The sequence below is a fragment of the Onychostruthus taczanowskii genome, unplaced genomic scaffold (genome assembly GCF_017590055.1).
Source record: "Onychostruthus taczanowskii isolate IOZ18803 unplaced genomic scaffold, ASM1759005v1 scaffold10, whole genome shotgun sequence".
Classification (NCBI taxonomy): domain Eukaryota; kingdom Metazoa; phylum Chordata; class Aves; order Passeriformes; family Passeridae; genus Onychostruthus; species Onychostruthus taczanowskii.
The window spans coordinates 7,473,183-7,490,766 of NW_024496526.1; the positions used below are offsets into that span (position 1 = coordinate 7,473,183).

A 17,584-nucleotide genomic window follows, 5' to 3' on the forward strand; every position below is an offset into this window, starting at 1 on the left:
GCAGTGGTCAGAATGGCCTAAAGGTTTTTGTGTGCATACATGTAATCAAGCACAGATCCAGGAAAATTGTTTATTATTTAAAAAATTGTTACATGCTGGTAACAAATAAGGATTTTCTTGTTTTGATTACAAGGTGCTCTTTGTGGTAGTATTACTAAAAGTGTTAGCTGATACTGTGTTTTGATAAGGAGTTCTCTGAGGTTCTTAGATTGTGTGTTTATAAACTTTAAAGAGAGCTGAGTGGCCTTATCTTTTATCAGATTGTAGAACCACAGTTCCTATGAAAGTGCTTTGAGTGCATCAGGTATAAAATGACAAAATGAGCTTTCTTTTCTGGCAAATCTTGACACAAAGCAAAGGAAGGCAACGTTCTGTGTGCAAGGGAAGAGAGAAGGCATGAGGCATGATATGAATTTGTAGATCCAGATGATTGTGGGAATGGTGGACTGAAAGTACAGTGAGCAGGCTGAAGTGTGCAGCTTGCCTTTGCAAAGCCTTGCTGAAGCACTGGGAATATCCTGACGTGAGGAGCCTGGCAATGACTTGGCTTCCAGAAATCACTTCCTTCCACCTCTGATGCCCAGTTCCTGTTTCTCTTCCTCCTCCAGTAAACTCAGGCTCTGCACAGTCATTGGTCTTTAGAAGGCTTAGTGACATCACCCCAGGTTGATATAATTGCATGTACTTCCCCTTTCTGGCTTGTTCAGGGCATTGCCCTGAGATGGAGGAAAGCCTGTGTGAGATGCTCTGTGAACCTGAGTCTGTCAGAGTAGCTGTTCCTAACTGCACTTGCTCTGGACCTTGCTTTTACAGCCAGAGTTGGAGACTATCTGATGGGGGACTGTCCTGGAAGTGTGTCCTGACTTGAATTAATTCAGTCTTCCCTTGAGGCTGTGATGCAGGATTTGTGTGAGATGGGAAGGGTAGGGCCGTGTATCTTCCCATCTCCTGCAGCAGGCCTTGCCTGGCATTAGGAAGGGCAATGTTAAATACCCAGCCCAGTCAGCAGCTGCCTAAAACAGCTTCTGTCCTTAGTGAGGAATTGCAGCTGGTGATTGTTTTTTTCCTTCATGGTGGGGGATGGGTTAAGGCAGACTTGCTAGTTGCCTAAATTTGGGTGATTTGAACAATACATGATGCATCTCTCCTGCCCTCCATAAAGTGCTGCAACCAGGAATTAGTGCTGTGACTCTTCCTGACAGATCAGAGGAAGTGGAAAGCACCTGCAGGGCTCCAGGGAGCACTGGGCTGAGAGGCAATCATAGCACAACAGGAACCAGATCATTTGTTCCTTCAGCTGTTTTGTGATGAGCATTTCACCCTTCCCTTTTGCCCTGTCTGCTGGGAAGAAGAAAGCAGCATCCCATGGACAGGGGTGTGGGATTCCATTGGAAGAGGGATTTTGAAGCTCCTTCACTCTAGGGGCTAGAGTCTTTCTCAATTAAACTGCCCCTGTGAAACCAGCCACTAATGATTTACAGGTTGGGCAGTAGATCAGGTCTGGGCAGTGATCAAATAATTCAGCTGTTTGCTTGTTCTGCTGCTCACAGCTGCCTGGATATTTTCTGTATTTCTCCCTCTGTTCCACTTCTCCCTGTTTTCTTCTGTTGGGCCAGTGACCTTTGTTTCTCTCTCTCAGCTGTGTTTGTCAGGAGTCTCCCGGTACATACAAACAGAGAGCAGCAGAGCAACACAATTACATAGGGTATCGTACCCATTTTATGGACAGGTGGACACACCAAAGAACAGGGAGATTAAAGGATTTGTTTCACATCATTCAGCAAACCTGCGGCAATAAAACTTGCATCTTCTTTCCAGACATCCAGTAGACATATTAATATATGTATGACATTTTGGAGAATGATGGACACAGCTCTGAAGAACTGTAAAAGGATTCTTCTGGAGTAATCAGCAATTTCGTAGATGTGGCTGATCCTACTGATAGTGTACTCAGGTTTTTAGAAAAGCTTTTCATTTCTTAAAGTAACTAAATCCTTATGTAATTAGCAGAGATGTCCTTGTGGTTTCACTGTTAGAAAAATGAGGAGTAAAGGATAGCTCAGTGTTCACAGTAGGGGGAAGTTACTTGGCAGTCAGAACTTGCTGCTGCTGAGACCTGTGTTAAGAGCTGAGCTTTTTGGTGTATCTAGGAAAGGGAGATGGAAGGCAACAGAACAAAATTCAGTGATGCAAAATTATTAGGAATAGTTTAAGAAATGTATTTCCAATTCTTTGCAGAAGGACTTAGGTTCTCACAATACTAAAAAGGACAGCTGGAGGAAATTCCAATAGAATTTGATATTTCTGTAATTGTGAGTAGCTTAAAAAAGGGAGCGATTACTTCTTTTTTTCTCCAAATTTGAGGGCAAACAGTGGCATTTTGGGATGGTTGATTTGAAACAAATAACTGCAATGTTAAAAAAAAAAAAAATTGGAGCTTCTAGCTACACATTGTGAAAGCCAAGAACTTAGGAGTCTGAAAAACAGTTTCAGATAGTCATAACAGATCCATTGGTAGTTAGAAAGCACAGAGGTCTATATACCGCAGCTGGTGCAGAGTCCATAAACTTAATTTCTTTTTGCCAGAAATTGAGAGCGTGTGCCAGTGTAAGCTATAAAAGAACCATAAGTACTAGTCTATCTTCTCCTCAAGTTGCTGTAGTCATCTGCTGTTGAAGACCTAAGCTTAGGTCAGTCTTTGATCTTACCTGAAATGTCTGTTCACATGTTGTTTTAGCCACATGATGTCTAATTCTCAAGAGAGCCACAATGCCAGTATCCAGGCTGTGTTTATTATATGATGAAGCCTTTTCTGGACTATAAAGTACAGGGAGAATTTTACCCTTCTTCTAAAATGTAGAGAACTCAACTGCAGTACATATCTGCTTAGTACTAGCAAAGGGAATAGACTAATATCTAACTCAATAAATTGGTCCTGCTCTAAACCCTGAATCCTTTTCAAGTTGGCTGTTGTAAGGAGTGTATGTGTGAAATTGAGGCAGCTCTAGTTATTAGCTTCCTTACTGCATGATACTTCAAAGGAGTGAAAAGCACATGGACGTGTTTGTGTATATTTTCTTTCAGGTTAAAACCTAGGTCCATGTATATGATTATGGATCAGCTTTCTGTGAAAACTTGCTTGTTTTAAACAGCATGTGCTGGATGAGGCATGTCCTGTACTCTGCTGAGTGGAGGTTTAAGAGTCAAAGCTGGCACAGCTGGTTACAGCCCGTGGTGTTTCTGTCTGTGCCATGGGGTCAAAACAGGTCCTGACTGCAGCACGGCAGGACTGGAGCAGAGCTGGTTCTGCAGCACCAGGGGTGCTGGGCCCTGGACCTTGCTGTGGCCTCTAACACAGCAGCCTGGGAACCACTGTTTTCTGTGATTAGAGAATGCTGTGGATTGTTTGGGTGTTGTTCTTCCCTGTTTAAAGCAAGAGAGGAAGTTCTCTTTGCTGCATGAAGAATCGAGGGCAAGGCAATGTACTGCCTGCTCCTGCCAGAAGACATTACACATCTAATTTTTTTCTGTCTTGGCTGAGAGGGAGAGGCTGGATGAATTAAATCTATTTAATCCCCCATCCTCTAACCACATCTGTTTCTACCTGACTGAATTTGGCATGCAGGAATTCTTGAAAGTAGCAGAGTCAATTACACTCATTAGCTATTCAAAATGTTCACTCCTCTCTCCTCCTCTCCAGTGTATAGTTGAGGTCTGTGCGTGCTGAAGGTGAGCAGAACTTGATGCAACTGTCCTAAAGGTAGAACATCTCTGCTGTTTTGTCCTCATCTTTCCTTTCCCCATGTATTATTAGTCTTAGGATGTCATTTGGGATGTTAATGCCTCTAAGTCTACAGCTTTTTACATTGCAACTTCATTGTAAATTACTTGATTTTATATATTTTTTCCTAACTAGCTCCTTTCCCTGATAATGCCACTGTAAAACAAATTTCTTCTGGAGCTGTTTGTCATCCTCACCCATTAGATCCTTTTTACTCTGTACATTAAGTGTTTTGGTTGCTGTCTGGTGACTGATACATACTGCCTCTTGTGATAAGACAAATCTTTTCAATATAAGCTGCGCAAGCAGACAGAAACATAAATGCAATAAATGGATCCTGCTGTAAGCTCTGAATCCTCCCAAGCCTTACAGTACCAACTGAGAGGCAGGAAAATGAGCTGAACTCTCCTCTCTGTTGATAAGTTGTTGGGATGTTGTACCACAGCAGCCCCACTGCAGGCAGACAGGCAGCAAAAATGTCTCTGAGACCGTTCCAGTGTTGGGACGTGTCACCAGGTGTGCTGCCAGCCTGCTCCTGAGAAAGGCTTTTAGGTAAGTATTCTTGGGGTGTGTTAGTATAGCTCAGTGCTGTGGCAGCTTCATCCACTCGCACTGAAGGACCTCAGGGACCTTGCTGTGTTACTGGTGTGGCAGAGACCCTGTATGGGAACGGACACAAACCTACAAGCAATGCCATAGAGAAAGCAGTGGGGCATTCTGAGTGGTGAATGAACATGGAATGCCGGGTATTGTTTCCTGGAGCACAGACATCTGAGGATAAAAGTGATCAAGCCTGTGTTTGCAGGTACAGAATCCATAGAGAGTATCTCACTGGTTTGGGAGGGCTGGAGTTTTCTTCAGGCTGGGGTTGAAGTCAGAGCTATCAGAGTATATTTCCTTCTGGTAAAGGCAGTATATCTGTGGTCTGCTGAAAGGGATTTTTGGTTGTATGTCAGTCAGGTAAAGCAGTTACAAAGTGTGTGTGCAGGTGTACTCGGTTTGTTGAATGTGGGAGCTGCAGAATCCTAGGGTTTTGTATTCCCACTTCTCCTGTCACATTTGTTTCTTATTCTCATACTTGAAATTGCATTCAATTGGAATTCAATGGATTTTTTAGGTAGGTGGGTCACACAGGGAACTGTTGGTGGATTATTCTTCCTTTGACCAAATGAGCAGTTTGATCTGTAAGTGTGTTCATTTGTAAGTGTGTTCATTTGCTTTTGCTCACAGCAAGTATCAGTGTTCCCTCCAGCTAGTCCTGTTACCCAGATACTGTGAAGGGCATGGGAGCCTGACCTCTGCATAAAGAGAAGTCTTTCCTGCTAACCCAGGGACTCTCTATGGAAAGTCTAGTACCATTAAAAGAGCTCTCTGAAGGATCCTTGAAGCTATTCTCTGTGTGCTGGTCCACTTCCCTCTGTTATAGTGGGAGTGGGAACTGCTAAGTTGGAATACCAGTTATGATGAAGATACACACCCACGGATCACTTGGTTCTGCAACAGGAGATTTGTGCTAATCTGCATTAGAGCAGATGAATATATGAGCAGAAAAGCAAAGGCACTAACTGGATGGGGTTTACATCACAGCATGGATTTGAGATTGGATGTCTCATGATTTCCATTCGTGTTTCTCTAAAAGATTTTCTGCCCTGTTTATTACAGTCTATGGTGGCCTTTCTCAAGGATCCAGAAGGTGCTCCACTGTGGGAGGAAGATCCTGAAGCCAAAGATATTGTGCATGTTGACAGTGAAAAGGTACATTAGCTGGATAGATGTTCTGTTGTTTTATAAATGTATGGGATGGAGTGTGTATGTTTGTATTAACTCTTAGTGAAATACCATTCTTTGTTTCTTTGGGAGGGAAGTTTAAAGCACCCAGCCTGTTTGAAGTGATGTGACAAATTTTGTGGGTTTTGATGGCTGTAAAGTCCTGTCCTTCCTGCCCTCCTCTGCCCTGCATGTGGTTGTGACCTCAGTCTGCCAGCTGGACAGCAAGTGTCAGAGCTTGTGCATGGTGTGGGGGCACAGCCCTCTTTGCCTCAGGGAACTGGAGCAGCTTGCAAGGTGCAGTCACTGCAGAATGCAAGTAGGAGGTAAAATGCTGCTCTTCAAACTGCAGGTTGTCATTAAACCTTGGGTTCCCTCATGTGCCTGAGGTTAGGAAGTGTGAAGCAGGAGGAAAGGGGATCCAGATCTTGAGGGATTTAACTTGGTACAGGAACTGTCCTCTCCGTGTTAAGTGGGAAAATAGCAAATGTGATGAAACTACCTTAAAAAGCCAGTGCCACCACAGTTACTCATTATGTTTTTTCTAATATAATCAGCTTGGTCTTTTATATTAGTTTTCTAGTCTATAGATTTTTTAAACTTTAATTGATTGGACTCTAGCTGGTATTTTGAAAAGGGCTTTTTCAATTTTCTGGCTTTCATTTTTAATATTAGAAATGGTTATTCTGACATTCAGTTTTTGTAGGAAGATTAATTTTTAATGTTCACCCTCTGTATTCTATTACAAGGCTTCCAGGGGTTGCATTCAATTTGAAAACTTCATCTAGTTTTTCTATCATGCTGGTACTGAAAAATCCTTTTTGCATGGCATCTCATAGGTTTGGCAGGGTTTCATAGTGTGAAAACTGAACTTGTTTTGTTATTATTCTGTCTGACTTTTTGAATTGCAATGTGGGTTTTGGATGTGTCAGCAAAGAAGGAGTTTCCAGGTAAAGATTCTGCAGTGAGAATGAACTAAACCCTGGAACTTCCACATATTAACAGTGAAGATACTGGTCTAGGATATTCAACAGATAGCTGAATGTATAATAAATTTTGTCATCTTCTTTCAAGTTAAAATTGACCAAGGGAAAAAAAAAATTGAGTCCTGTCTGTTAAGAAAGATGAGGCCTTTTCCCTCAGATAAATGAGCCTGTGTTCTATGAATACATATACTAGTTTTTTAAAGTTGTAGTATGGTGTCATTGAGTATAAGTGTGTTTTTTATTTTCTTTGGTTCATTCACTAGGAATTGAGAAGGCTTCTGAAGAAGGAAGACAAGCCCCTACTTCTGATGTTCTATGCCCCATGTAAGTAGCCCAGCATGTCCTGTCACCCTTTTCCCCCTTCTCCACTGAGAGATGTCAACATCTGACTAGAGGCTTCACGTGTGCTTCACTAATAATAACATCTTGTGCCACCTTTATCATTCAGCTCCTTGTGTTGTTCTGCCTGTTTGTCCTCAGTTTTCCCCTGGTTGTCATCACTTGTATCCCAGTCTTTTCTCTTTCTCTTGTGATGATGGTTCTTGCTCAATGTTCTTTTAAGCAGCTGCTTTCTATAGTTTTGTTACCTGTTGTCCTTTCTAGATTTGTGCTGCACAGAACAGAAACTCTGCGTGCTGCAGGCAGAGGGAACAGTGCAGTCATCAGGAGCAGGACTGCTGTTCCTGCTCCATCCCAGAGGCACCCTGAATGTTCCTGCCTACATGGAGTCGCTCAAATGCGACTGGGGTTTCAGGAGGAGGAGAGCACATTGGAGTCTCTCAGTTTCTTTTTGTGACCTTGACCTTGTATTGCTGCTGTCTTGTCCTTGCATTGGATACTTATTCCTTAATGTTGCAGACTTACAGCTGCCTTTTTGCGTTTCCTGGCGAGTGCTGTGTGAGAGGCTTTCCAGCTCTTCTAAGCAAGATTGTGTTGCACTTGAGTTGTTGCTCAGTTCAGGAAGCAGGGAAGCGATGAAAGGGGAATAAATGTGTGACCTAAACTAGGAAAGACTCCCAGCAGTGCCCTGATAGGGAAGTTGATGTTGGGTACCACAAGCAATTTGCTGTCTGATTCTTTTTAAAACTTGTATCCCATGGCAGCATTATCTGGTGTTTCTGAGTGTATTTTCTCTGGTACTTAATGCCTGAAACATCAGTCTACTTTTTTATTCTAATCAGAGTGCTGCCAAGATCGCCAAAATTGCCCAAGACTGTTTGATGCATTACGAAGAGGATGATTTTTCTTTAAATTAAATCACTTGTGGCTCTGTGCCTTCAGACTCTGCAGTGGTCCTGTGTGGCCTGGCGTGGTGTGTGGCTGTTCCCAGTAGCTGCAGCCTTGGATCAGCAGGAGATGCTACGGCTGCTCTGCTGTAAATCGTCCCTTCAGGGAGAGCTGGGCTGCACAGTGCTTTCACATTTTACCTCTATCAGGAGTAATTGTTTTCCACAACCCAGCCTCTTTCTGAAATGTGCCTTATCTAACCCTTCGTTCTCTTTGAACTGTTCCCCCAGAAACCCTCCTCCTTCCAGCTTCTCTTCTTTGAAGTGGCAAAACACCTGCTAGTTTTCAGTGCTGTAATACTTGTGCTGCTTTCCAAACTGCTGTGAAGGAAGTCTACTTGTGAGGTTTTTTTTTTTCCTCTGATTTCTCAGTTTGTAACTCCCTCATCTTTTATTTAACACACAAGACCTTCTGAATTGGTTGTTGTCCAGATTTTGTTTTCTTGCTCCTTTTACCGGAGACAGAATACATCCAGCAGTTACAACAAAATATGGCCTTTGAGCAGCTGAAATTATTGGTTACATACAGGTGTTACCTTTCGTAACTGGGAGCAGCACATCAAGACTGGTCACTAAAAGAAATTCAGCTTTTTGGCAAGAGAGGAAGTCACAGGCTTTGTCTGGGAGGCTGTGGGGAAAACAGCTGCCTTATTTCTCTGCTTTGTTGGAAACAGGGGCTTTAGATTAATTGTGGCAGATTGATAGGAAATGGGCTCTTTCATTAGGTACTGGTGCAGAGGGAGATGAATGCAACTACAGACCTTAGATGTAGTTACTTCAACATTTCAGGAATGGTTGGTCTGGGTAAAACAACTCAAAGCAAAGGCTTGCTTTCCTCAGAAGATATTGCCTGCCATTTGCAGACCTTTCACTGTACTTTCGGGCCTACATTAGAAAGTCAGGCAGCACTAAAGATGAAATATTAGGTATACTTGAAGGTATTCAGGTTTATTTGTAGGTAACTGTCAAAGAAGACTCCTGCAGGAGACTGTCTGGATTTGGCAATAAAGAAGGAGCTGTTTATAAACATGATTGAAAACAAGGCTTTAAAAATGTAGGTGTTAACTAGTGGAAAGACTAATCTGTATTTAATTAAGCTCCCCCTTCTGGGAAAAAATACAAGAAGAAAAAACAGAAGAAAACGAGTTTTTTGAGGTTCCTCTTTTATGCCTGTCGAAGGGTATATGTGGCTTGGCAGCATCCTGAAAAATATAACCCAGACGTATGAAGACAGGAGAGGGATTTGAGGCAGCAGCAGAGCTGGGAAGAGGAGGATGATAGGGGTGAGGGCTGGGTGGAGGAGGCTGGTGTGTGCCTGTGCCCTAGAAAGTACTCCAGGGAGCAGTAAGAGAGTGAAGAGGGGAAAATAGGGAAATTGCTGCAGGACTTAAGGGCCCGAGGCTCCTGAGGAGAGAAGAAACAGCAGATTGAGAAGATGATGTCTGCCAACTCACATCTTTTGATGTCTGTCCAGTGGTTTGGATGAAGCTGCAAGACCTCAGTGGGCCTTAAATGTGTGGTCTGTGCCCACTAAGAAATTGTCATTTTGACCAGCACTAATTTAACAACCTCATTGTCAATTTGAGCAGAGAGATCAAAGATGGAAAGACCACAGAAACAAGAACTCTCCTTTGTCAGATTAAAGGATGTTCTTTTCCAGGCATGCTGATGTGATCCTGAACTAGTGGCTGCAAAATCTGTTCCTCCTTTCTGGAAGATATTCTCAAAACTCTGTCTGTTAACCAGAACAGAAGTGTTGACTACTGTCTCGTGGTGGACTGAGAGTTTCCACAATAAGTGTCTGGAGTGCTTGGCTCCAGCTACCTTTCTTCCCTGCTGTCTGCACTCCTGCCCCTTCCCATCTGCATGCACAGATTTTACTTGGCAGGGGTGAAAACTGCTGCTTACAAGGTGATTTACTGCTAATCTGCTTAGCACTGCAGAGCATCATCAAGCAGCTCTCACTTAGCACACTCCAACTGCACACTGGTGGTCTTCCTCACTCACCCTTTGTCTTTTCCACAGCACATTATTGTATCTTACAAGGGCTGCTGCTTCTGAGCTATGTCTGCTCAATTAACAGAGCACTGTTTAACACTTGGTGTCTGTGTAATGTGTTTAGGAAATGCATCTCAAGTTAATTTCAAAGCCTTGTTAAACTGAGATGAATCTGAAGTACCTCCCCCTGTCCCTTCAAAGAAATGCACAAAGCTTTTTGTTTTGAGTTCACAATTATGACATCTTCTGTTGACTTCTGGTATCTGTGTTTCATCTTGTATTCTCCTCTGGGCTCAGCTCGGAGCCTGAGGAATATAAGATGGTTTTACTCCCTCCATACTAGGATGAGAAATGAATATGAAAATTAAGAGCATGAAAAATGTGCAAAAATAGAAGCTTGTAACAAGTAACATACTTAGAAACTAATAATCTAATAATGATTTAGTAGATCAAGAATAGAAGCAGATAAAGAATTTTTGTTTAATTTTTTAATATAAAATATTGCTTCATATGCTTTGGAACATAGATACTGTGGAAGAGGTTGAATGGAGTTGTTAGCATATTACTTACACAATTTATTTTTTATCAGGGTGTGGTGTTTGTAAGAGAATGATGCCATCTTATCAGCAGGCAGCCACAGAACTCAAGGGTAAATATGTAAGTGAGACAATGAGATTTATATGACATTTCAAAAATCATGTTAACACTTTTTTTTAAAGTATATAAATTGACAAATATTTATCAAAGTCAAAATGATCCATTTTTAAGCCAGCTGAAGTAAAACAGAAATAAACTACACTGTTTCAGATCTCTTCAGGATTTTCTCTTGGTTTTTATTCTTCTAAAACTTTAGAGAATGAGAGGCAATTAAGGCAAACTCCCTTGCCCTTAAAATCTACTGCAGTTTTTTCTGTGGGAATACAGGCTCTGACACTATGTAGATTTGTGTTTTGCCTCTAATTTATGAATTTTTAGGCCTTTTGAGCTCATTTTGGTAAAGAAATAAATGCTTGCCTTAATGGATTTGATCAGCTTTTTGGCCTGATGTTTCATAGCAAGGTCAGGGATGGATGCCCTCATTGCAGTTATTAATCCACTTTTTTAATGGAGAATCACAGTGTTATGGGAGCGAAATCCCCCTCCAGCCACACAGCATTAGTAGTACAGTTTAACTGTAGCTCTGTCAAAGCTGATGTCACATTGATATAAAAGTAAGTTTTGACTCTAATAAAGTGCAGAATTCACAGTAATTTAGTTACCCCTTTGTAGTTATAAGGTGTATTGATCTCTAAGCAAGTCAAAGGCACCTGTCTAGTTGAGGTTTTATAATGTGCTTAACGTATGATTTATGTGATGCCAGGAGTACATAAAGGATGAAGAAATAGGATTGTTGTTTCATGGCTGTAGCAGGATTTGGTCTGTTCCTACCTGTTGGATCATTCACTGCTGTGTGTACAGGTTTCCTTGTGAGGAAAAGATAAAGCACTGCAGTTCATTGCTGGGGCAGCTCTGGCCATTTGTTCTCGTGGCCACCTAGTGCTGTCAGACTGCCCAACGTTCTCCAAACCAGTTGTTTTCAGAAGTGTTTTCTTTAAATCCTCGTTTGCTTAGGGCTGGAATGTGTGTCAGATTTATTTAGGACATGGCACAAGCCTTAGAAGATATTTTCAAGAGTGTTTTTGTCGAGCCAGGCAGCATTCTAAGGCCATCTCCCCTCAGAGGAGCATGTGCTGCAGCCTTTGGGAAGGCACTCCCACCCTGCGTGGCAGTACATTGTGGGGTGAGAGGGATTAGGAATTAGGATTAAAGCCATCACCTATAGAGACAGTGCCAGAGAGAAGGCATGCTGCACAGCACTCTGTCCTCCTGCAGTTATCCCTTCCTTGTTCATGTGCAGCTCATTTATTAAATTCAGACCAGATAATTTAGGTCTATTCTGGTTTGAGTATTTCCTTCCTCACTTGGAAATGGTTTCTACAGATCCGGGCTGATCCTGCACAGCTGAATGACAGGGCTGGGACACAGTTCTTTGCAGTGGAGGGTTGTGGTGCAGGATCAGTTCAGAGGAAAGTCCAGTTATGCTACTGCCACCTATGTTTTTCACAAAAATTGGTCTGTTTGTCAAAATATGACCCAATTAGCTTCTGGAGTGGGATGTGTACACAGCTTGCCATTTCTAAAGTTAACTGTGCTGTACCCATCATAAATTATTCATGGAGTGCCTTAGAGTGATGTTGACCTCCAGATCAGACTTGGCTGCAAAGTTTATGAGTGGTTTGGATGAGCTGAAGGTTTAGCCTTTTAATCTGACCTGTCATTACCTGTCAGGATGTGCTAGGCTCAAAGGTGATTATTGCTGTTATATGGCAGGAAAATTAAGTACAGTATTGCCTATTGAAGAGGTCATAAAAGTGAAAGGGTGAGCTGTACCTGTCACCGGCCTCTGTGTTCCCTTGGCACTGGTTGTTTCGTGTCCCAGTGCTGTTACTGAGAGGAAGGCAGGGTGGCATATTTAGTTTATATTATGGTTATATCTTATAATTCTGTTGCACCTAGTGCAGAAGGAAAAGGTGCTCCAAAACAGAAGTGGACTTATTTTATCCTTGGCAGGAAAGATTCCTGTGGTTAGAGGGTTGGCTGGGCTCTGGTGAGTGTCCACCAGAGCAGGGGGAAGCTGGATATTAGCCAACCATTCCCCATCTCCCTAATGCCCATGAACTTTGTGAGTGTGCCAGCATGCTCTGCTCAGTAAAGACCAACTTGAGAATGTGCTGTTTTCCTCCTCTGGTGCTTGTCTTTTTTTTTTCTTTCTTTTTAATTTTTTTTTGGTGCTGTAAGGTACCAATTTTGGAGCAATCCCATCAAGAAAACTGAGAATCAGGGTAGGAGGTCAGAACTGAACAGGAATGGTCAGAAGCTCCAAATACTTGGACAGCTAGGAAAGGTTCAGAGTTGGTTTAGATTATAGGTAGCTTGCTGGAGAGCAGATAAGTGTTGAAATATGTCAAGTGTCACTGCAGAGGTGAAAGGAATAAACTGATCTTTGTTTCTGCAATGGCTATTTACAAGAGGTAATGGACCTAAATTGAAGTTGGGGTCATTCAGTCATTTGCTAAAAGCAAATTTGCCAAACATCTGGCAGGAGGACCCTGGTTTTGGGCAGTAGGTGTGTTTTGATGGTCTCTGGCAGCCTGATATTTCATAATTCTGTGATTATTGGCCAGCTAAAGCTGTTACTCTTGTCATTAAAACAAATTGCGTTGTAATAAGCTTTTTTGCTAAATATGCTTCATATAATGTAATGAATACGAGAATGAATCCAAGTTATTGACTTTGTATCAATCACCTTTAGATGGACACAGTGAAATTGTCTGACATGGCCAGGAATGCCCACTTAAATCACAGGAAATCCTCTGAAAGTTCACAGCAAAGGTGGAATCTGGTAGGCTAGTGTTAATTAGGGAATTAGTTAACAAAACAGGTTCATACTTTATAAAGCAACCATTGTATCTTGATCCAATTGCATTTACCTGCCTTTCGGTGGTGGCATGGATGATGGAGGAAAGGGGAGAATTGATCTAGATAATCTCACAGGAATTAAGTCAATCCAGTTGTCTGAACTACAAGGAAAATTTTAAGTGGAAGACTAGGCCAGCAAGTACAAACCTTGCTTCTGTACTCTCCTCTGTTCAATTTATCCTTTCTTAGGATAGGGAAGAGAAAACAAAGTATCTTTTTGTGACTTTCCAGCACATTCTTAGGAACGGTTGACCTTCAAATGAGGATTTTCTGCTTTAAGATTTATTTCATGCTGGCTCTGAGCACATTTGGTTGGTCTGTGCAGTTTTCTGCAGTCAGGAACGTGGTATTAAATTCTGATGTGGTATTTCAGCTGGAAGGAGAAAATCCTGTTTTTGGAGAGGGAAAGAGGAGGGGGTTGGATTAAGACCCTGCTGCTAAAATGATTTAAGCCGTCAATGCCATTAAACAAAGTTAATCAGGAAGTGGTATCTCAGCAACTTGCTGGGACCAAGTTTGACAGCAGAATGACCTCTGTGTGAATTGCACACCCACAAAAACTTGCAATCAATCCCATCTTCTAATTTTCATGTCAGAAATGTTTGGAAGACATTTGGACAGGGCACAGAATAAGTCACAGGGCACAGTATAAGTCACAGGAGCCCCGAACCTGAAGCTCAAGGACTGTTGAGATGGAGGATGGGTTGGGACAAAGGTGAGGAGTGGGGAGAAGAAAGCTTTTGTTTTACGTGCTAGTGTGAAAAGCTGCTGTGCTTCTGTGCCTCTCTTCTGAAGACTGTAGGACAAGGTTAAGAATTAACTCTCATTATACCCTGCCCTACCTAAGTTAACATAATTACAGTATATAAATGCCATGTGCTATTTCCTGAGCTCATGGAAATAGGGCATGTTTTATTTTCACATCAAAGTCATGCTGATTTCCCCTTGCCATTCAGTAAGTGCATTTTTGAACTGGGATAATGCTTGTGGTTTGTTAGACATTGACAAGTTGGTTAGACATAGACAAGTTCATTGCTGGAGTGGAAACCAGGGAGCTGAGGGTAGAATTTCTGGTGTCCTGTTTAATGTTTGGATATGAACTAAGAGCCCTTTTTTTTTTTTTTTTTCTACTTGCAGAGGAAGAAAAAATCTAGTTGTAGCTTAAAATCCAAATGTGCAAGGCAGAGCACAAGTGCTGCAATTGAGAGAATTCTCTTTAGGTATTTCTGTTAGTGGGTGAATAAAAAGAAACAGAGATGCTTCCAGAGTAATGAGGAGGTGACATGCTAACCTGGTGTGTGTTTTCTCTGGATTAGACTCAAGTATTGTTCTGTTTCCCCTTGCACAAAATCAGAAAAAATTCAGTGCCTTTTACAGAGAGCTCCTTGCTTGACAGCTATATGAATGAAATCAGAATCTGCCCAGATTGAAGTGGGTTTTACCTAACTCTTCAAACAAATGGTGTGATGTTCCTACTGTATTGTAAGAATCAGTAAGATTATGCTCTGTTTTTCCAGGTTCTTGCGGGGATGAATGTTTACTCTGCTGAATTTGAAAGGATAAAGGAAGAATTCAATGTCCGGGGATATCCTACAATCTGCTATTTTGAGTCGGTTATGTTTTGCAACTATTTTAGAAATCATGCACTTTTGTATAATTGCGTGTTTTTATCTGTTAGGGCCAAGACTGAACTTTGTTTTGTTGCTTTAACAGGAAAGGAAAGTTCCTGTTCAACTTTGAGAACTTTGGTGCTACCGCAGCAGATATCGCAGAGTGGCTGAAACAGTAAGGCATTGAACTTCATGCACTCCACCTTTTATGTACTCTTCATTATTTACAGAATGTAATGGTTTAGGAGCAGACATCTCTCCCTCCTTCCCTCTGCTCAGAAGAGCAAACAAAACTACCCTGCTGAGATCAGCTAAACTCATACGGAGAGATTGACTAATGTTTGGTTTTTAGCATGCATGCCTTGCATTTCACAATTGCATTTTGTCTGTAATAAGAAACTGACTGTGGACTAAAACAAATGCAGATACACAGATCTCAGCTTCGTTAAAAATGCCAGGTTAAATTTCCAGTGATCTTGGGTGCTTGAACTTAATACCTTGCAAAAGGTTTGACTTCTGTTGTGTTATTAAAAATGTATATACCAAGTGTGCAGTTCTTGTTGGTTCATCAGCCTTTAGCTGAAGCCTTTTGAAGTGTCTTACAGCGACAAACTGAAGATCAAGGCACCCTGGTTAGGTAGTCACTTTTATAACATCTGTGTTTGCTGTCATGACATGAAAGTGTAGAAAGCACCTTGTTCTACCTAAAGGGAGCTGTTTGCAGTCATAAACATTTTGGGGGCTGAATGAGCCTATGGGACTACCTGTTCAGAGACACACAGGAAAAGTGTAGTCTTCAACTGGTGCAAATCCCCACATGGTCAGTGGAGCTGATGGAGCAGCTGGAGAGAGCTGAGATAATCTGGTGATGGAGAAGTGCCATTTGCAGTGAGGCCAGGCTCTTGGGCATGGTGTCGTCTTTGTAACCCTCCCTTGCTTGCTGCAGTTGTGGAAACAATACTGAAATGAAGCTAATGAAAGGAAACAAACCCATGGGAAGGAACAGACTGTTGCAAACTATTGTAATAGTACAACTTAGCAAAATTGGCTCAGAATAAATGTATTTTGCTGTACACTGGGGCTGTGCTGGGGATGTGCATATGGTTGCAAGTAGCCCAGGGTCTCCAGCAGCAGTAGGCTGAGTGCTTCAGGATTTGGAACCCACAAATGTAGTGAGAGCAGCAGCCTGTTAGCATCAGGGGCTACAAACACTGCAAGCAAGTATTGTCCAGTGGCTCAAAGAGGAGGAATTCAGCCAGAGTCATTAAGCCTCATGTAGTCAATTAAGTCTTCAAATGTGAGTGATCAAGATGGCAATTCCAGCAACTTGGAGATGATCAGTCCTTGGAGCAAGGATATGGCTTAATCACCTGCACTTTGTTATGCTTTTCAGTTCTGCAAGGATGTGGTTATCTCTTGGCTACCGTATGTGAAACATTAGTTGGTTGGGGTGTTTTTTCCCCCTGTCTGCCCACATAATATCCAGATAATCCCTGCAATATGCAGCACCTTTATATCAGTGCTGTGACAGCAAGTGAACACAGCTACTGGAGGAAAGCAGAACAGCTGCAAGCTCTTTCCAATGATAATCTCTGCTAACAAGCCACTGTGGGCTTTGGCTGATACTTCAGCAGTCCAGAGCTAAAGACAGCTGTTTGTCCTCACTTAGTGCATGCTTATTAGTTGCCCAAAAGATGATCTGAGCAGCAGGCTGGTGCCACTGTTTTGTGTAATACGTACAACCTTTAAGGAAACCACATTGAGTAGTTATGTGTACTTACATTTTGCCAGTAATTGATGCTTAAATTACAATCTATTAAATTATTAATAAAATTGCATATGGAATAAACATGCTACATTCATAATATTATACTATTTTGAGGAATCTGCAGTACAGGTAGTCAAAATGGTATGGTAAGGGCTTTAGGAAAGCCAAGGAGTACAATGAGATAGCTGTAGGGTGCACTGGGTGTGTTTCAGAACAGCATAATATTAAAATATTGAAAGGTAGCTTTTGCACAAAAATGTTACTCTGAGGACTAGGGGCATGGCAGGGCCGTGGCAAGGAAAGCCAATGCATTTTTATACTGTGCATGCATGTGCTGTCCTTGTAGAGTCTTGGAAGCAAATCCAGCAGACATTGAGTAATATGAAATGGTCTATTATGTGTGGACAATAAGTACACTCTGCAGAAAAGCAGCTCTCTCTCTCCCTCTTCTTGGTTTTTTTCCCTCTAAATACTACTGGCAAAGTGCTGAAAGTGGGTGATATTAGGCTCATTTGTGGGGGAGAACATGATATGACTTAATGAAAGTTAGAATTATTTAAATCATTGTCCATGCTTTTTCCTCTCAGGACAAGAACTGATAGTTTGGAGGGCTCCTGCACCTCTCTTTTTTTTTTTTTAACTACTTACTAAATGTGCTTCTTTCTTATGCTGAAGTGTGTTAATGTATTGGTCTTACAGATACTTCACCTTTCTTACCTTCCTAATAAGCATTGGCTAGTGTGTTATGGAGATTCAGATGTTTTCATGAGAAGATAGAGATGAACCATCACACAGCCTTAATGCAACACAGCAGAGATGCTATTTTTTACATGCCACTTTTTTGTTAATTCAGATACACAGCTGGACCA

The 17,584-nt window shown here is 41.8% G+C and overlaps 1 protein-coding gene across 1 annotated transcript in view; it reads left to right on the top strand.

The window, feature by feature from the left end:
- PDIA5 (protein disulfide isomerase family A member 5) overlaps positions 1 to 17,584 on the top strand; it is a 98,830-nt gene that overhangs the window by 29,392 nt on the left and 51,854 nt on the right. Inside the window, exons 6-10 of the mRNA XM_041405275.1 lie at positions 5,444 to 5,536; positions 6,798 to 6,858; positions 10,408 to 10,475; positions 14,855 to 14,946; positions 15,051 to 15,122. Of these exons, the coding sequence (XP_041261209.1) occupies positions 5,444 to 5,536; positions 6,798 to 6,858; positions 10,408 to 10,475; positions 14,855 to 14,946; positions 15,051 to 15,122 (386 nt within the window). The remainder of the gene's footprint in view (positions 1 to 5,443; positions 5,537 to 6,797; positions 6,859 to 10,407; positions 10,476 to 14,854; positions 14,947 to 15,050; positions 15,123 to 17,584) is intronic.